General features: G+C 34.5%; 3 protein-coding genes across 6 annotated transcripts; 1 reads left to right on the top strand and 2 right to left on the bottom strand.

The window, feature by feature from the left end:
• Positions 1-236: 236 nt before the first annotated feature.
• On the top strand, positions 237-6,681 carry LOC111473498. Its single transcript, XM_023119005.1, has 12 exons — positions 237-445; positions 528-639; positions 741-807; positions 1,013-1,114; positions 1,197-1,261; positions 1,844-1,933; positions 2,475-2,554; positions 2,648-2,864; positions 3,017-3,072; positions 4,537-4,632; positions 4,812-4,995; positions 5,645-6,681. The coding sequence occupies exons 1-12, from the start codon at positions 381-383 to the stop codon at positions 5,762-5,764; spliced, it is 1,254 nt and encodes a 417-aa protein (XP_022974773.1). The 5' UTR covers positions 237-380; the 3' UTR covers positions 5,765-6,681.
• Positions 6,677-14,199, bottom strand: LOC111473499 (probable magnesium transporter NIPA2). 2 transcript variants are annotated; one of them, XM_023119006.1, is made up of 9 exons: positions 14,106-14,199; positions 11,867-12,064; positions 11,573-11,629; positions 10,806-10,896; positions 10,354-10,514; positions 9,349-9,473; positions 9,124-9,261; positions 7,845-7,937; positions 6,677-7,054 (listed from the first exon to the last, which is right to left on the bottom strand). In XM_023119006.1, the coding sequence occupies exons 2-9, from the start codon at positions 11,991-11,993 to the stop codon at positions 6,881-6,883; spliced, it is 966 nt and encodes a 321-aa protein (XP_022974774.1). In that variant the 5' UTR covers positions 11,994-12,064; positions 14,106-14,199; the 3' UTR covers positions 6,677-6,880. The 2 variants fall into 2 exon arrangements, with proteins under 2 accessions (XP_022974774.1, XP_022974775.1); XM_023119007.1 differs by lacking the exon at positions 14,106-14,199 and adding an exon at positions 12,176-12,313.
• LOC111473497 lies at positions 14,040-19,850 on the bottom strand. 3 transcript variants are annotated; one of them, XR_002715710.1, is made up of 8 exons: positions 18,699-19,850; positions 17,905-18,348; positions 17,165-17,687; positions 15,669-16,834; positions 15,431-15,573; positions 14,842-15,330; positions 14,530-14,590; positions 14,040-14,262 (listed from the first exon to the last, which is right to left on the bottom strand). XR_002715710.1 is itself a non-coding variant. In XM_023119003.1 (6 exons), the coding sequence occupies exons 1-5, from the start codon at positions 19,222-19,224 to the stop codon at positions 15,434-15,436; spliced, it is 2,799 nt and encodes a 932-aa protein (XP_022974771.1). In that variant the 5' UTR covers positions 19,225-19,850; the 3' UTR covers positions 14,812-15,330; positions 15,431-15,433. The 3 variants fall into 3 exon arrangements, 1 of the variants encoding a protein (XP_022974771.1); XR_002715711.1 differs by having other exon boundaries at positions 14,927-15,330; XM_023119003.1 differs by lacking the exons at positions 14,040-14,262; positions 14,530-14,590 and having other exon boundaries at positions 14,812-15,330.
• Between the last annotated feature and the right edge of the window lie 521 nt (positions 19,851-20,371).

The following is a 20,371-nucleotide window of genomic DNA, read 5'->3' as shown; positions in this document are numbered from 1 at the left end:
CGAATATTATAATATAAAATATATATTATAATATTCTTTCAAATAGTTATATTTAGAATTATTATTTAGATTTTTTTTTTCAATTGGAAATAAATTTAAATAATAATAATAATAATAATAACAGAAACGGGACCGGTCCCGCGGTTCCCTGCTGCTGTAACAATTTTGCTTACGCGGGCTAAATCTTGCAACTCAAACCCAATATTAAAAGGCCCACGGCCTCCATTTTCGGGTTTGGTCCAAAAAAACTAAAGAGCCCCCGCGGGTACCGAAGAATTCTCTCCCCTTCTCTCTCAATTTGAATTTTTGCGCGGACGAATCAGCGCGAGGAATCTCGTTCGGATTCTGTGCAAATTCCGGCAAAGGTAAAGGAGAAAATAATGGCAGAATTGATGGAAGCTACTCCGTCTGTGTCTCTAAGCGTCGATCTCCAAGCAGTTCGCAGGTTTCTCTATCTTGTTTCTGTGTGCAGTAGTTATGTGAAACAATGTATAATTAATTGGACGACATTTTTACTCTTATTGAAGTTGCATAAGCGAGATAGAAGAGTTGCAGAGATCTTTGGAGGAAGATGAAGCTTATACGACGGATTCATTAGGTTCTGAGAAGTTACTGAAGGAGTGTTCTCTCCTTCTCGAGGTTTAGTATCGTAGTTGATCGTACTTTTCTTCATCTCTTAAAATATCTTTCGTTTTTTTATTTTTTTTAAATATGTGGCTCTTTTTCTTTGAGATGTGCAGAGCAGACTACAGCAGACTCTGTCAGAATGGTCTAACGTAGATAGTTTATTGGGGATTGATGATTTAGGTAATTTTGTTAAGCTTGCTTTTAAATTTCCGTAGGTTGGAATGCATTTGTATGCGTGCATTTCAAATTTTCGTTCGCTGTTCTTTTAAATGGATTTTCCTTCTTTAAGTTACCATTACAATATTATCGACTTGTATTTACTTTCCTGCGTTTTGATCGATCTCTCCGATGCTTTTTCTTCATAATTTGTTAAATCTCTCTCTAGATGCATATGTTGAACGTATGAAAGAGGAACTTATCGCGGTGGAAGCTGAAAGCAGCAAAATCTCCAATGAGATCGAGGTTCTTAAGAGAACCAGTATAGAAGGTAGGACTGTTTGTTTATCTTTTAATTTACACTTCTTATCCTCCTATTTGTGTTGACGTCCTCATTTTGCTTCCAATTACAGATTCGAATAAATTAAAGATGGATCTTGAAGTATTAAAATTGTCGTTAGATCGTTGTGCATCACAGGTTGGTCTATATTACAAACAAATTTTTACAACACCAACAGTTACTGGACTAGGATGAGCGGATAGAGACCAAAATTTGACATAAATTTTCTAAAAGTATGCATTGCTTGAATGTTGAAAACGGATTATATCGAACAAGTCCAATTAGCGGAAGGTGAATGTTGATTGTATTCACTTGGATTTCAATAAATCTTAGGCGAATTGAGAAATAAGGGGGGAGCAAATGGAGGAAGCTATAGGAAATGCGATGTCTGACAAATTTTCATCCGACTCAGCTTGATCCTTCAGTTATTTAATCGATCTGATTTATCATTATGTAAAAACAGAAGAGAATAAATTCTTTAATATATTGGACAAGATATTCTGCAAAGGTGTTTCTAGACTACTACTAATACTTGATGTTGTTTGTGTCAGCTTTTTTTTTCAAATGATTAAGTCCACTTTTTTGTTATTTTCAATTTAATTTTTTCTCTAATCTTTTCGGCCTAATTTGTGATTAACTTAGCCTGATTATAGGCCTAATTAACGTTCCTACCAAGTGAGAATGTCTATCTATCTTCACGATTTCGTTACCATCTTGTAGGACCCAGAGAAGGCAACATTTAATTGCTACTCTGTGAATGGTGAAGATCAAATGGACATGACAGTTGAGCGTGAATGCAATGCCTTTGAGGTTATTTCTGTTACATTGATACATCTAGCTTCTTCATTTTTTTATAATCACATGTTCTTTATTCAATTAAAATCAATTACAAGCAAGTTTCTATGCAGCGTGCAATTCAATGATGCTTACTTATACTGCATGGTTCCATTTTCTGTTTCAATCTTTGCTTGACATTGTAACTTAATGACGAGCTATCAATATATATGGTTTGACTAATTCTAGACTTTGGGTGATTTGGATGGCTACATCCTAATCTTAGTCCATTATCAAACATTGTGGAGTCCGTTCTCTGCTACCGATAAACTGCTAGTTGACCTAACTCTAATAGCATCACAATGTGAAGGTGACACAAGAGGGAGTGACTCTCGTGTCTGCGAACCCTATGTGAGACTATTAGGGCTAGACCGACTAGCCAAAATAGCTTATCTACAGTAAAGAACAAATTCCATGAGATTTGATAGTGGACTAGAATTAGGACTTGATCCACTAAGATTAGAACCTAAAGCTTACAGTCATCAACTATTTACGAGACTGTTTGTACACCTTCCAGGTATTGGAACTCGATAGCCAGATTGAGAAGAACGAAAGAACTCTAAAATCTCTGCAGGAACTAGATGAGATATTTAAAAGGTAATATGTGTTTCGAGATATGAATTGTTTGTATCTAGTATTGATGCTTCTCTCTCCTTTCCTCCCTTAATCTTTCTCTCTCTTTCTCTCTAGTTTGGATGTTATTGAACAGGTCGAGGACACAATTGGTGGTCTGAAGGTCATTGATGTCACTGATAATTTCGTTCGATTATCATTACATTCTCATCTTCCAAACTTGGAAGAGTTTTCAAGCTTACAGAGACTTGAAGGTATGATTGAGCCATCCGAATTGGATCATGAGTTGCTGATAGAAGTTTTGGAGGGGACAATGAAGTTAAAGAATGCTGAGGTATCCCTTTATCTCGTTAAAGTACCATGACTTAATGCATCCACGGATATTATTTGAATTCAAAATCTGAGTAATTCCATCTGTTGGCACCTCTGCCTCTCTTATTTATGTAAATTCTGTTGAAGGAGAATAATTCAGTTATATTTGCACAGATCTTTCCCGGTGATGTCCATTTGCACGATATCATCAACGCTTCAAAGTCCTTCAGGTATGTTCCTATAAGATGTTAGAAACCACGACTCTCCACAATGGTATGATATTGTTCACTTTGAACGTAAGTTTTTTGGCTTTACTTTTGGTTTCCCCAAAAGGTCATGTCAATGGAGATGTATTCCGTATTTATAAATCCATGATCATCCTCTTAATTAGCCGATGTGGTACTCCCCACCAACAATCCTCAACATAAGATCCTTGTATAAATTTGGCTCCACTGTAGTCGAGAAGAATTGGGAGGATGGTGGCTGTTTTTTATAATTAGACCTTGATCGTTACCTTTATAGGAGTGAAACACAGTTCGTCTGATAAAAAGGGAAAGCTGAACCAAAACAAGCCATTAATGATAATAGAGTTGACTGCTACACCAAACTGCTCAAACTCTAACCTAATTGAAATTAGTTCGGTTTTAGAATTCTGAACACATCTCCAGTCCAATTTTCCCTTAACTAACCAAATGGTCTCATAATTGTTCAGTTCAGTGGGTTTGATTAGTTCCTTTAGGTTTTAACTTCTTCCCTCAGGCAGCTATGCCATAGTTGATTGGAAATAGTATGCAAATATGTCGTGGAATATTATATTTGTTTCAATTTTCACCCGACAAGTAGATTGTTTCTTTATTTCACTTCACCTCTACCGAAGGTAGTACATCTTACAATAAAGTCATAATCCAATTGGGGCTATTTGGTACAAAAATCTGTTTCGTAACTCAGAGCCTACTAAGGCAGTGATTAAAAAAAAATAAAAAATTTGCCAAACGCTTTGGGTTGCTAGGAACTAGAATCCTGGTCCTTCTTTTAGGATGTAATTTAAGTAGGCTTATATGCCGAAGAGATTCTCTTAATATTTGTCATAAAATTTAGTTTAAAGCTTTCTTTGGGCATCTGTTAAAAACAAATCCCTTTTTATGCAAGTTATATCCATTTTTCATGTAAGAGAAAGAGAGAGGGAGAGAGAGAGAGAGAATTGATTTCTCCTAAGTTTTAAATGCTCATATATCTGGTACAGAATTCATTTCTCCTAGCTTTACGTACTTTTATAGTCTTATTCCTTGACATATTCTTGTCAAATGTTTGATTTGATATTTGGAGGATGAAAAAGCCTTCTCATAGTTATAAAATTTCAAATTAGAGCTACTGTTTTATTAGCGTGCGTTGTACAACTTTCACCAATTATATTGGTTTGCTGGAATCGGATATGAAGCTATTTGAGTTTAATTGAAATGACACGATGGATAATATGCAACTTTTTTTTAAATAATAAACATCATAGGGTGACAAAGCCTCCATTTATCCGTCATTGTAATGATTTGGCTACAATTCTGACCGGGTTTTTCACTTGTGGAATAGGAAAGCAATTTCTCTGACCCATTCATTGTTTTTGAATGAGCAGCAATGTTTTTCACTTGTGGAATAGGAAAGCAATTTCTCTGACCCATTCATTGTTTTTGAATGAGCAGCAATTCTTCATTGGAATGGTTTGTGAGAAAAGTACAAGATAGGATTGTTTTATGTGCTCTTAGGCGATTTGTTGTGAAGAGTGCAAACAAATCGAGGTGAGACTCCTAAACTTTTCAGACTTATTGTATGATTAAAAATAATGCAGAACATAGGGATTTTGTTTTCTTCTTCTTCTTGCGTAGAAGTCCGATTTCCAAACCGAAATTCCCCAGTAAAATAATGTAATAATATCTTTCAGTAATTTTTGAGTCTGAAGTAATTACTCTCATTGCAGTCATTCCTTCGAGTATTTAGATCAAGACGAAACGATAATATGTACTATGATTGGAGGAATTGATGCAGTCATTAAGGTATCTCAAGGTTGGCCATTGTCCGATTCTCCTTTGAAACTCATATCTCTCAAGAGCTCAGACCATTATATAAAAGGAGTTTCTTTAAGCCTCATTTGCAAGGTGGAGGTAAGATGGCCCCCTCTCAGACCATTATATAAAAGGAGTTTCTTTAAGCCTCATTTGCAAGGTGGAGGTAAGATGGCCCCCTATTTCCCTTTTAGTTTTTTAGTTTCTATTCGTCTCTCTTTGATACCTGAAAAGCTAACTTAATCTGATTAGTTTTAGCTCAATTTATGATCTAGTCCCCTGCTATGAGTATATTTTTCAATTTAGTTTCGACCATTCAAAACGTTTCAATTTAATCCATTACGTTTCACTATTTTTTAATTTAATTATTGATGATAAACTTATGTGGCATAATACTTGGTGAATTGACGAAAATTTAGATTGGTTCGAAAATTTAGATTGGTTAATGATAAGCTTATATGGCATAGTACCAAGTGATTAGACGAAAATTTAGGGAAAAAAATCATTTAAGAGAATAATCTTTTTTTCTTTTGAATTTCTGCCAACTAGTTTATCATCTACTAATTTTAATGTTTTTGGACTAAATTGNAATCGAAAAAAAAAAAAAAAAAAAAAAGAAGCTCAAGACACTTGGGGATCTAACACATAATGAGATATTTAGCCAACCACTTAGGTTCTTATGGTTGTCATTAGGGTGTTGTTATACGTGCATGCATTTTCATCCTCTGATTGTGTTCACATTCTTCAGAAAATGGCAAATTCCTTGGACGTTGGTCTTCGCCACGATCTATCAAGCTTTGCAGATGCTGTTGAAAAGATAATGAAGGAGCAAATGCACTTAGAACTCCAATTTGACAGTGCTTTATGATGATCTTATTGGATATTTCAAATTTACAATCACGCCAATTGAACACAACGAGATCCTATATACAGGTAAGCAAACTGAACATCTATCTACTAATACAAGTGCTCAGTAACTGATCATTTTTCATGCTGAAAATTTTCGCTGAACTGCTAATTGCTATAATATATATTCCTTTTTGTTTGTATAGATTAAAGACTTCGTTGCTCTGTTGATTTATCATCATCATTATTATTATTGATAATTAGGATATCGGAAGCTGTATTTTTTGCATCTTGCTCATAGCCGTCCCAAAATTATCTAGAGAATGTTAGGAATCTCGAACCTCCATAATGCTATGATATTATCCACTTTGAGCATAAATCACGAACCTCCACAATAGTATGATATTGTCCACAATGGTATCATATTCCTTCTAAATGCTAGAAATCACGAGATCATTATAATTTACCAATTTTATTAAGTTTTGAATCTAAGGCTTAGAATTTGGGATCTTAGAAAACCATCCGAACAAAAATTCAAGCGATTGAGATATTATACATTTATTCTAGCCTGGCCTAGGAGCTTGGAAGATGGATAGTATCCAAACAATTCAAGTTGATACCAATATATGATTGGGAAAATCTAGGAACTTGAAGGACATCTCATTTGTATGATTGTCCGTATCAACAACAATCAAATTACTCGCAATTAAAAATAAAAATAAATAAATAAACTGTCGAAACAATTACAATTAGAGAATCAGCAAAACCAAAACTAAATGTTGGTGAGAGAGAGAGAGAAATCTAGAAAACCTCAAACCTAATGTAAGCCAGTTTGTGTAGAAATTTGAATTGTATCCTCAAATGTTAGCTCTCGTAAGTTCCTTCCTTCTATCGATGAAAAAAACTATGAAATTTGAATTTGTACCTCATATAGATGATAAGCCAAAGCCAAAGCCAAAGCCAATCTCCCTTGAACTTCATTTTGCCTTTTTGCGAATGGGCCATATTGTTTGCTTCTTACAATAAATTGTACCCTCGCCATGGTTCCTGGACTGAGAGTGGCCTGTGATCATCTGCTTTTACGTTTTGTTTATTCTGGTGCTAGCTAGTTAGAATTTGTGGTTGTACTAATAATAAGTCATTTGGGGGACCTAGAGACAATGGGGACTTCGGAGGAGGTGGAGGAGGAGGAGGAGGAGGAGGGAGAACTCCCCATGTCCCTGGTTTTATGTAGGAGAAAAGTTCCAGAAAGAATGGTAACAAAACCGCATAATTCGGTTGCGATTTGTGATGCATTTTGTGAATCCCATTCCTGTAAGTTATTAAACCAGACCAGAGAGAAGGGAAAAAAAAAAAAATAAAGGATTAGGAGAGGGAGAAAACAAAACAGACTTCGCCATAGAAAGTTATTAGCTATTGGATCGTATTAACTATTGAGTGTACTATATATATATATCTGTGTGTGTGTGTGTGTGTGTGTGTATATATATATATATATAAAGCCTTATCTACCCCTCTACTTAAAACTTCTAACTTTAGAAGCAAACAAAACTCAAACTAAGGGTCCAGAGTAGCAGCACATGGAATATAAAAAAAGAATAAAGGGCTGTAGTTTTAGAAAAATAGAATTTGTTCTTATGATTTGATAAATAAAACTTCACAGTTAGTTTCAATGGTCAATTATCTTGTGTGCCACTGAGGTGACCTTTAATATTTGGTTAATTATGTGGGTTAGGTAGTGTACCCGCTTTATTAAGCTATAGAGATAAAATTCTATCTTTTAAAATTATAAAAACTAGAATTTTTTTTTTCCACAAACTATAGATATTGTCTATTTACTTTTTAAACTTTCAAAATGACTTGGGTAGTCTTAAATTTTAGAATTTTTAAAAAGTTCCATCAAATTTAGAAATCTATTAAATATAAAATTTAAATTTATATATAATAAATTAATTAATTTTCAGAAATTAAAATTATAATTTAACTGCCAAAATATCCATAATTTCAAGTATAAATATAGATATGGTGCATGTGCTCATCAATGTAAAAGTCTATTAAGTGGGAAAAAAAAATAAAAAAGAAACTGAGCTATAAATTATTACCTTAAACATGATCATACTGGCAAGAATGGTGAGTGATGTGAACATCACGTAGTAAACAGGAGATACTACAGCAGTGTTAAAGGTATCCAGCGCCTGCAGAATTGAAACCAAAAGTCACACCTCTCTTAATGGTAAAATAGGAGATACTCATGCATTTCTAAACTTTACAAAGAAAAATGGATCAAAGTATCATTTTTGGTCCATGTAATTTGTGTTTTATTCTTTTTTATTTCATGCACTTGAAATAGAGCTTAAAATTTACACTGTTAGCTTTTTTTTTTTTTTTTTTCTTAAAAAGAAAAGTCCTTATCAACGTTTCATTTATAATTTTATTATTATTTAACTAATTCGATGAAAATTATATGACTAGTCTATATCCGTGAGAGTTTAGACAAACAATTTCAAAAAGTCTAGAATGTGATGAGATAGAGAGATGCAAGTGCTTTGAGTTTCTCTAAATAGTACCAAAGCTACTTATATTGAGAAACTAAGTTTAGAAATGTTAAAACATTTCCTCTCATTCTATCCTCAGGTTTTTCTAACCACAACTTCAACATTGATTTTCATTATACCTAATAAAATTGATGAAATATTTTTTAAAAAATAGAAACAAAATATGACTTTAGGTATTTTATTGATATCTATTCATCAATTTTTTATCAATATTTTCATAAAATTGGGAATTTGACATTTTTATCAAATGTCAACACAGTATATTATACTATAGAATAGATGTCAATGACATCACATTATAATAAGAAATTAATGTTTGCACTTCATGAGATAGGAAGAAATATATTGCCACCCAAAATGCTTCCTAAGATGGGTGAGTCCAAGATAACTTATGGAAGAATAAAATGTACTTTTACCCATTGAGTATTTCACAATTTTTATAGTTTTTGTAAAATAATTATTAAAATAAGAGAAAAACAGCTATCTATGAATTTCTAGCTAACCAAATATAGTAAGTTGTCTGGTAAAATTAACCAGGGTGCGCACAAATTTATTCAAACATTTGTTCCACTTGCCTAAAGTGCTCGAGGAGGAATGAAAGGAATATAAAAAAGTATTTTGTTGAAATTTTAAAAAGTGCTTTTACCTAATTAAAATATTCAATAATAAAAAATAGTTTGGAAATTAGTGTTTTACTTTAAAACCATTTTTCTTTTTTTTTTCAACCAACAGCACAAACATGTCTTAAAATATGACCATATTAATCAATAGAAACGTAAGAATAAATAAAAATAAAGTTTTGAGTGAGCAGGCTGTATGGACGTACCTTGTTTAAGTAGTTCACCTGCAAAATGCTACCTCCTAGCACGATGGCCGTAAAAAACCACGTCTCAAAGTACTTGAACTGATTCATTCCTGAAAATGTCAGCTTGAGTGCAATTCCAACTGCTTTGACGCTCATAACCTACAAATTAATTCGAAGTTGATTGAAGATATGAGAAAAAAGATTGGAACTAATAAAATGCATGAATTTGAGTGATGGTAAACAAACCGTAAGAGAACCCATGAGAGAACAAATTCCAACATAAACAACCATGTGCGTTTGTCCATATTTTGGCGCGTATCGAACAAGAACCACAATTAGAACCAAAACTATGATGGAGTATACTAGAAAACCTGGTAAGAACCAAATTATTGTGTCAATCTAATTGTGATTAAATTACATGGTTGAAGTAAAAAAAAAATATACAATGGTTGAAGAAAAAAAATTACAATGGATAAAAAGAATAATCTACCTTCGGGTTGGTAAAAAAGGGGACAAAAGGTAATTTGGTATAACTTTATCCTTAATGTTTTAAAGGTAATTTTACCAACTTTTTAATTTCCGTTATAACTAAAACTTTTAAGATATTAGGATAAAAAATAACTAATAGGGAGGTCATGACATTAATTATAAAAAAAATAATGATGTAAAAATCATAGTTTGAGTTTAGTCTAGTCTAGATGGTGAGTGTTGGATTGGTACATAACAACCATGGAATTGTTACATTTGGTCAAATGGTAAATCTAGAAGGAGATTTATAGAGTAATTACTAAAAAAAGGGAAAATTTTATTATAATCATGAAATTAGTAAAAGTTGGAACTCTCAATATTTATCTATTTCAACAAAAATAAACCTCACATCACAAAAATTTTAAACTGATCAATGCATGACATTGAAGATGGAATGAATCTTTCAAAGATCACAATTTTTTTTTTTAAAAAAATATAACTTTAACATTGTTTTTCTATAAAAAGGTTCATTAATTTTGTACTAAATATATAGTTTATATTATTGAAAGCACGTGGAAATATTTATGAATGATTTTTCAAAATGAAGTCAAGTTTAAGGTAAAAAAAATGTCATTCCCTATTAAAAATGTCCCCAATCTTCGATCAAAACTACCGAATTGGGAAGAAAAATGAGGATATTTTAAGTTTAATGGTGTGACAACTATAAAAAAACATGCAAACTCTGAAGCATGGAAATGTAATATGGTGAAGCAAATGACAAACCTGGCTCTGTAGCAAGCATCCAAACTTCCTTGACAGACTCAATATTTCTCTCCTGTGGAGCATGCAAAACAATAGTTGTAGATCCCACCACACAAAGAACACACCCTAGCATTCCGAAGATATGTAGCTTTTCCTCCAAAATGAAATGAGCGAGCACTGCACTGCATAATGGTGTCGTTTAATTAAATTACTCAACTCTAAGCATACTTAAACCACATATTTCCGTATCATAAAATAGTAAATATGATGGCTACGTTAAGACAAATATCTCAATATTTGTCTTATAATACAATATCAAATATGATATATATGTTAAACTACAGTTGAGGACTAAATATCATTCCTTCCCATGAATGTATTCGGTTTCCTATGAGCACAGTATATAGTATCTAAGCATTAACTGATATCAAAAGTACAAAAAAAAAAAAAAAATGCCTTGAATTGATACATACCTGAAAATTATACTCAAAGCTCCCAAAGGGGTTACGAGAATTGCAGGAGCGTATGCATAAGCAGCGAAATTAGCAATCTCTCCAACAATCACTACACAAAATGAAACAAACTGATTTAAAAGCAATCTTATGTGTTTCTTGCCTCTTTGCTTTGGTAATTAAACAACAGAACCGTGAGAATTATGTTCTTCATTGTAATTACTAGTGAACCTGCAAATGCTCTTGCAGTTATCCAACTCCAAATCGCTCTTCTCAACAAATAATGACTCAAGAAGCCTTATAATGATAGAGGAACTCTGGAAAAATTCTCAGTCATTATTACGTTTATGAACAAAATATTACCAATACCTCAAAAAGTTGGAACAAGTTAGCCAAAAACGAGCCTGTCCTTTCTTTTGGTAATTAAATACTAATATGCTTTTGCCTAGAGAAAGGGAATGAAGGACGAAAAGGAGAGGGATGCTCTACTTATTTGCACCTTATCTTGTAGCATTCACATTCTAATCTAAGGATGCTTCGACTTCCTAAGTCTTAACTCTACTAGGAATTGGAAAAAGAAACACCTCAAGAGATGAATCAGCTGGAAAAAAGAGATATTAAACAGACAGGAGCAGATTTTGGAAACTTTTCCGACAAATCTGAGTCAAGTGCAAGTGCAAGTGCAAGTGCAAGCGCAATAATGCTTTCAAGAGAACTGCTGCTAGTTGTTAGTCGAGGTTTGAACAGGATAAAATTATCGTAAGTAACCAAATAAATGAAGAACTTACTACTGATCATTCCAGCCCACCACATAGGTTCATACAAGTACGAATATCCTCCTGAACCTGATCACACCAAAAGAAGTGCAATTAAACATAAGACATGAAGAGAAAGAGCAAAAATATGGCGAAGAATTCTAGATAAAGTTCAAGATGTCGATCCCAAACCAACACAAAACTGGCTATCAAATCAGTAACAACACACATTGCTTCAACTTTTACGTAAACGTGAAATTCAACCAATAGATGCAATACATCAAATCGAAACTCAGAGGCGATCGAAAATGCTAGAATCAACCAAACCTGCTCTGTTTCCAACAGCACCGGCTTTCATAAGACCTTTCTTCTTGATAATGAAGCTACTACCGATGAAGATACTCGAAGAGACGGCGAGAATGAAGCCACGGACGTTATCGGAAGATATTCCCATAGCTTATACAAACAAAAAAGAAAGCCTCAGAGAAAATCTTCCAATGCCGAAATAGACGATCCGGTAAGTTCCTGCGGACACGAACAAATTCCTTTAGAGAGAAAGCAAACGACGAATGCATTACTATTAGTGAGTGAAGCTAGTTGCAGATACAGAAATGGCGAAAATGGCAGAAATTAGACCTTCATAGCATCAAATTGTTGATGGATTTGGAAGCTGGAGATTGAGGAAGGAACGATTCGGATACGAAAGTGAACGGAATCGGAAAGGAGATGAAGTGGCAGAGAGGGAGAGAGAAAGGGGAGCGTGGGAATTGGAGGCGCTAAGTGGCAAACGGTGAATCCGTTACCTTCGCTTTTTGTTTTTAATTACAAAAATGTGTCCCCGTCTCCGGTTTATTTTATTATTATTTTGTACAATTTTCCACATTATTTTTTTATGTACTTTTTTTTAAAATAAAAAAAAAAACCTTAAAAAATTAATGATAATTTATATTTTCATTTAAAAAAAAAAAATTATCCTATCATAATAAATTCAATAATATTTTATTAAAAAAATAATCTTTTTTTTTCTATTACCTTAATTTCTAAAAATTCAAATTTCATTATTACATAAATATATAATATAATTATATAATTATATAATAGGTTATGACAATTGTTTCTCACTCTCCCTGTATTCCGAGTTCAAGTTAAACGGACATCAATACGTTTACCTTTGAATTTCACGTTTTTACTTTCTTTTTCACTATGTATTAGGGGGAGGAAGGTTAATTTCTATCTATCGAAGTGAAAATTTTAACTTTCGATCTTAGAAAACTAAAAAATTATCTTCCGTTTGAAATTTAAAGACCAAATAGAAAATTTAGAAGATTTTTTTTTTTTTTTCATTGATTTCAAGTAATTAATTTTAGAACAATATTTATTATTCTTTATTTATGAAAAATAAATAAATAAAACGTTGTAAGTTATAAAATATTATCATAAATAAATCAATTAAATTATTTAATTTTCCAAATTGCGTTTTTAGTAGTTTGGTTTAAAAATCAATTAAAAAACTTTTTTCAAAAGAAATTTTCAATTAAATTAATTTTTTTTTTCCAAAATACCAATCAATTTCTCTTACCATTTAAGCATTCTAAACATTGTTTGATATTCAATACTACAATATAAGCATTCTAAAAATACATGGATTTGCTTCAAATAATCAAAGTTCTTCAAAAACCAATATACAATATGCATCTAAACAAAACCTAAGGGCTATTTTGATGGGGTTTGTTTTGACTGATTTTCAATGTGCTAAGAACATAACTTTGAAATTTAGACTACGTCTCTTGGAGCTCGACCTACCCTAACCAAGTTAGCATAGACATAGTGATGATTCAAGCTGTGAGGTTCAACACTATAGCTCGGTGCTCGGTTCCTTCAGAAACAATAGACTGAGCATGAAATAAGACATCCAAGCTGTGAGGTTCAACACTAAACCTCGGTGCTCGGTTCCTGAGCATGAACTAAGATATCGACATCCACCTCATCAAAGTTGGAACCCGAGTTTGAAACCAAAGGCTGCAGCTCTCATACCATCGTTTTGCAGGTTATCCTACCAAGAAATGATTTGAAAAGGAAAGAGGAGAAGAAAGGGGAGTGGGAGGGGGGAAAAAAAAGAACAAACACCAAAGAGAAAAGGCCAAACAATATCCTATTCCAAGGCACAACTAGCAATCAGGCATATTATTTGCACTCCCACAGACAATCCAACCTCAAATTCATCAATCATGGTGGTTTGTTTAGCTTCCCTTTCAGACTCTATGACATTATGTCCTACAAAAAGAAGCCTATTACTTGAGGTAAGGGAAACAGAAAAGAAAGCTAGCACAGCACATACATCCAGTATCAGCAAAAGACTCATTGTAGCACAAACATGCACTTCCCTAGCTCCTCAGACACAACCGAATCGAGACTTAAGGTTTGCTTCGATCATATACAGCTCATTTATTTATGGTCTATATACCAAAATAATAGAAACCAGACCTATGATCTAAGAAGCTAATCAAATAAACTGCTATAGATTTCCCCTATAAATATCTTCTTCAACCAAGCATACAAAAAATACCTGTTGTGTATATATATATACATATATATGTTTGCAATTCACCAATAACAGAAAAGCTTCCAAGTGAGACAGCCATTCTGATCATACCCAGAAGGATGAGATTTTGAAGCATTTTATCCCAGCAACATTTGGTTTCGACCTTTAACATTAGCTTCGCCTAACGAAAGTAAGATTTTGGAGATTGGAGAAGAGGAAAGAAAAAGAAAAGAAAAGAAAAGAAAAGAAAAGAAAAGAAAAGAAAAGAAAAGAAAAAAAAGAAGAAAGAAGAAAGAAGAGATATGAGGGAAGAAGACAACAGTACCACAGCAAATTGCAGTGCATAAAAAAAGAACAAGATTTCCTAAGCATACACTAATCACCGTGTAAACGATCCAGGACTTAAATGGAAGCTTGCAGTTAATAACTTCCCACTGCAAAAGCATACCTTTGTGTAAACAAGAGAAAATCAACCCGATAAACCTCCAACGACAATCACCCCGATTAACCTGCATGTATATTCATAGAACAGGTCCAACGCCCATTCAAATGGATATTAAAATAAAACCCATGCATTGGCCAAATCAAAAGAACTTGTGAGCACTAGAAATCCAAACATAAAACATGAGGTATTTTGATTTAGTATAGGAAGAACCCTCAAAATAAACTTCAGTTCCAACCATAGTTACCCTTTCAGCATCGAAAAAGAGAATAAATAACCAAAGAAAAGTAAAAAAGAAAAGACGAAATACGATCGTACTTCAATTCCTAAGGCATCAATCCTGGTGCAGACAATTTTATCGCAAATTCACCATGAAACAAGGAGGTCATAGAGTTCAACATACATCAAGTATTAAAAGAAGCTCGCTACAGATACTGGGTGTCTTGTCTTGTAGACAAAAGGACAGCAAGACTTCAAACGCTTAAAGCAGACCAACTTCAACCTGCAAGAGATAATCAAAGACAAAAGACATGGATGAAAACTAGAAATCAGAAGAATTTTCTGAGCACCCAAAGAAATGCAAACAAATCTTCTATCAAGTAGCCCTTTCTCATATGATGCAGCAATGGATGCCTTTGGATATGCCATCAAGCCTGGCTAAAATTGTTGAGAACGAAATTTGATCCGGGTTATGAAGGTATTCAAGTCCGCAACTGTTTTTGTGATTTATGAGATACACTAAACCGCTTCCATGTCAAATTTTTAATTTAACTCTGCCTCCTCAACGTCAATCGCCAGAAATTGCATCTGTATTAAGGCAACAACATCCAAGAATCGACTCGTATCAATATATGTAATCAGGAAAAGGGAAGCCAAAAAAAAAAAAAAAAAACGCATTTGAACTTACCAACTAATCAACTTGCTCAATGGCAGACATTTCAATTTTGCTCGATTCCTCAACATTGGAATATTGGGAATTTAACCCTTTTCTACCCTGATCAACTTCTGTTGGCATATCATCTATAACCTTTGAGAGACTAGCTTCATGCCCTGAAAATATCAATCCATCTCCGTCAGTGTTTATATGTTTATGACTTTAGTTGTTCATCAACATTTTGAATCTTCAATCATTTCATTGTACTTACCTCCTACAGGTTCCAGTATTGAATGCTCTCCATCTTTAAATTCATTTTCCTCCGTGCTTAGAGAAAAAATTCCTTGTCCATTCTCTCCTGAAATTGACCTGGACCGCTGTCTCCCATGATGCTTTGAATTTTCAGCTACTGATCCATTATCTATGTCGGTAACATGAACACGATGCTTATCTTCAGGAGATAGCGAACTCCTTCTATGTTTAGGTTCATTTTCATCAGAACTGGTAGGAGACAACCTGGTCGTTCTTTGATGTCTATCCCCAGGAGATATAGATCTGGATGACCTTCTATCATAATGTCTGGGCTTTTTATCTCTGCTTCTATCTGATTTCTCCTTCCTGCAATGCTTACCATCAACAGATCTTGACCTGGATCTTCTTCTGCTACGATGTCTTACCTTTTCATCTCTAGTGCTATCCAACTTATTAACAGTGAGATGTTTACTTTCTGAAGAACTTGACCGTGATCGTCTTCTACTACGATATTTCGATGAGGTATCATCTACCTTCTCCCTAGAGTTTGATCTGGACCGCCTTCTATGTTTAGATACATTCTTGTCCATGCTTCTAGGTGATGATCTTCTTTTACTATGCTTGTCTTCAAGTGAAGCAGATCTTGACCTCCTTCTATCCCGATTCTTTGATTTTCCATGTTGCATTTCATTAGTTTTTTCATCAGAATGATGCTTAGTCTCAAGAGATTTAGACCTTGATCGTCTTCTACGTTTTAGTTTGTCAACATCATCATTTCTTGGGGATGATCTGCTTTTCCCATGATGACGACTTGGTGATCTTAAATCGGAATGATCTGATTTCCTACCTCTTTGGGGTGAACGTTCCCTTGGGCGATTTGGAGAGTCTGAATCTGCTCTGTACGATTTTCTTCTGCGAGGACTGATGCTTCGGCTTCTATTTTTCCTTGAGATGGGTGAGCGATGACTTCTTGATCTATCTAGATCTCGCCGTCTAGATCTTTCACTAACATCTCTTGCTTCTCTATAAGACCTCCGGTCATCTTCAACTCTATAATAATGGCGAGATCTGTGATCTCTTGAGTGATGATATGGAGGTGAATAAGTTGGTGATCTCCGCCTACTTCGGTACTTCATAGGTGATTTTGATTTGGATTTTGACCTCTCCCTGGGCAAGGAAGGTGACCTACAGAAAAGAGGGGGAAAATCAAAAATATCTTATTAAGATGGAAAGAATTCAATTCAAAGTAAAACCTGGACTTTAAACACATGACATATAACACAAGAAAAAAGGCATACACTAGAGAGTTTTCCTTCCTGGCAAATCAAAAGTGTGGAGAAAAGGGAAGATATAATGCAGTTGATATTTTATGATAAAGGATTGAATTTACCTAAGCCATCAATGCTCACTGTTTGCTAATTAAAGTATCTTGAATTTGTTCAAGAACCCGAGGTCCTTTTTTCTATTTTATTTTACAGGAGATGGTGCAAGATTAGTGGTTACAGTATACCATACCTTGATTTTTCTTTTGTCTCAGTTTCTTCATCCCCAATTCCATCAACTTTAAGTCTTTTGCTTATTTCTGCAGCTCTAGCTGCTGCCAACTCTGTTGCAGACTTCATAGTTGCTGCACGATTAGCGGCCTGCTGAGCTGTCACAGTTTGCTGCATCAACAAAGCCTGCTGAAATTGCATTTGTTGCATGGCTACAGCTTGCTGCATCATCATGGGCAGAGAAGATGAAGCAAGTGAAGGGTTCATGGCAGCTGGTTTCTGTGGAAGTGATTTTGCCATCTCTACATTCAAAGGTCGACCTCCAACATCCATATTGTTCAATGCCAATGCAGCAGTAGCTTCTTCAGGCTTTGAGTATTCTATGTAAGCAAAATGCTTTGAATCAGTAATGGTACATTCAACAACAGTTCCACAAAAACTAAAAAGTTGTTTCAGCTGTTCCACGGTGAGAAGTGGGCTAAGATTGCTAACTTGCAGCGTTCTCTTCAGTGCATCAGCAGCCTTCCCAGATTTGTCAGATGAACCTTGCCAGAGAAGCATCAACAAATAACAAGAAGTTCATTAAGAAAATATATAGTATATGTAATCTAGGAAGTTAAAAGAAAGTACACGAGAACCAAAACACAAACAAATACACTTGAACACAACATAAGATGCATTTGAGGAGAGAAGCACAAGCACAAAAAAAAAAACAAAAACAAAAGAGTGAGCATTGAATTATATACAAAAATCTGAGCATACCAGAAGAGTCTTTCGCAGACTGAGCTTGTTGTGCTTGCACTTGAGCAGCATGGGCTTGAAGGGCTTGGGCAGCAACAATGGCCTGAGCAGCTGCCATAGCAGCAGCAGAAGGTGCCATGGGCACTTGACTAATAGTTCCCATGCTGGTTGTTGCAGCTATTGCAGTCATGAGCAAATTGTGAGGTGGATGATTTAACTTACAATCCGTTTTCGCACATTGACCATTAAGGTATTCTCGACATACTTCACCAAGAGATGCTCCAATTCCAGGCAAGATAGCACCACCAGAAGCACCAGCTACAATACCTGGAATCATTCCCATCAAACCAGGAAATGCCCCCGAAACAGACCCTGAATAATTAGGCATGTTGGGCATATTTTGATTGACCAAATTTGGAAATGATGATGCAGGAGCTAAACCCAGGAGTCCACCAGAACTCGAGCCTGGTTGGTAACAACAAACAGCTCGGTCATCAGAAAACATTGCATAGCAAACTGAATGAAACAGATAAATCAATAACACACGAGGGAAATCCAAGCAATTAACAATGGCCAAGGAAATAATGTTATCAGTATCTAAATAAGTATCCGTATCAGTATCTAAATAGTGCATTCCCATTGATAATCTTAATATCTGTTTAAAGTCGACATTTCATTTCATCAAAATATCTAACTAATCCAAAGAAGCATTCAGACTTGGGATATATTCTATTTACTTAATAGATAAATCAAACATTAAATCATTGCACGTATACAATAAGATTACAAGAATATAACATAACCATCGAGTATACCTGCACTAAAGAACACTGGGAATGGACTACCCATGATTGGTCTTCCATTGCACTCAATATTAACCATATAATTCCCTCTTTTTGGCACCACATAAGTGATCGTATATGTACCATCATTCATATCCTTCACAATGCCATCTTGCTCGGTTCCACCAACACCTACACCAGGCGACGCCTTTACTTTAATCTGCGCGCCACCATGAGGAACTTTCCTCCCATCGCCATCCTTAGTTACCACAGTAAACGAAGCTGGCACGCAGGCCGTGCCACCAGCTATACCTGCTCCAGCTGCTGTGCATCTAGCAGGGTCAACAGGCCCAATCGGCTTGTGTTCCAAGTCCTCAGTATCATCAAAATCACTATCTGAGGATGCCGCTTCTTTTACAGGATTCTTATCTACGCCTCTAAAAGTAGCTTCGAAAGCAGCTTTAGCCGCTGCATCTTTCTCAGCCTCACTCTTCAGTTTCGCCTCTGCAGCTTGCTTCATCCAGATTGGTCTTGCGACCACCGAGTTACGATCAGCCATCAAACCTAATTCTCCGCGATAATTAGGTTTGCTCCAATATCAAACACTAGAGTCTCAAAAACCTAAACCTAAACCTAAACCTAAACCAAAACCAAATCAACCCACCAAAGCTTCCACAACATAAAATATACGCCACAGCACTCCAATACCCTAAATGAAGAGAAGAAATTCCGATAAAAACGCACCACCGGTAACCGAAAAGATCAATAACTTGATAAAGCCTCAATGAGAGGGTCTTGGCGTGCAAATACCCAATCTCAACAAGAAATTTCCAGCTCGTTTGCAGAGAAGACTAAGATTCGCCAATATGTCCAAGCAGTTGTTAGCGCGCACACAGAAGATGAAAAAACGAAGATTAATCGTTGTACTTTCCGGGAAAATTAAAGAACAACTGAGAGAGTAATCCCCTAATTTCCCATGGAACAAACAAGTGAACAGATCGGCAGAAGCCCTAGATCTGATGGAAATCCGAACAAGCGAGAGCCAATGGCGCCCTATCTACGAAGAATGTTGAAGGAAAACACAACTATTTCGGCGACGGCGTTGAGATACGGTCGCGCGATTGAGAGTGTAAGGAACGAGGAGGACAAGTGGCTATCCTGAACCCCGGATTTTTCCTCGCTCTCTGCTTTCGTTTTTAATAATAATTTTCTCCCTATTATATTTTTATATTACCTACAAATATTTTTTTTTCTTATAAATAATTTTAAAATATACTAAAAACTAAATATTTTTTTTGTTTGATTAAAAAATTACAAAATTTTGATTAAACCAATTTAATTTTAAATTAAGAACTTATTTAAATTAGTTTGAATTTAAATAAATGAATATCTTAAATGTGTTGGTTCATTAAAATTGAATTTCACTTAAATTTATTTTTAATTTAAAAAAAAAAATCGTTTACAATACAATTATATATAACAAACTTCTATTTAAAAATCAAACATAAAATTCTTTTTGAAAGGTAATTTTTTAAATTAGTCATTGTTACCAATTTTAATTACATTATTATACCAGTTTGGTGAAATAATATAAATTCAACCTCTATTTAAAAATCAAACATAATTTTCTTTTTGAAAGGTAATTTTTTAAATTAGTTATTGTTACCAATTTTAATTACATATTATAACAGGTCGGTGAAATAATA

Source organism: Cucurbita maxima, unplaced genomic scaffold (assembly GCF_002738345.1).
Source record: "Cucurbita maxima cultivar Rimu unplaced genomic scaffold, Cmax_1.0 Cma_Scf00123, whole genome shotgun sequence".
Taxonomy (NCBI): domain Eukaryota; kingdom Viridiplantae; phylum Streptophyta; class Magnoliopsida; order Cucurbitales; family Cucurbitaceae; genus Cucurbita; species Cucurbita maxima.
The sequence above is the reverse complement of the archived record's forward strand: the minus strand, read 5'-3'. Positions and strand labels throughout refer to the sequence as shown.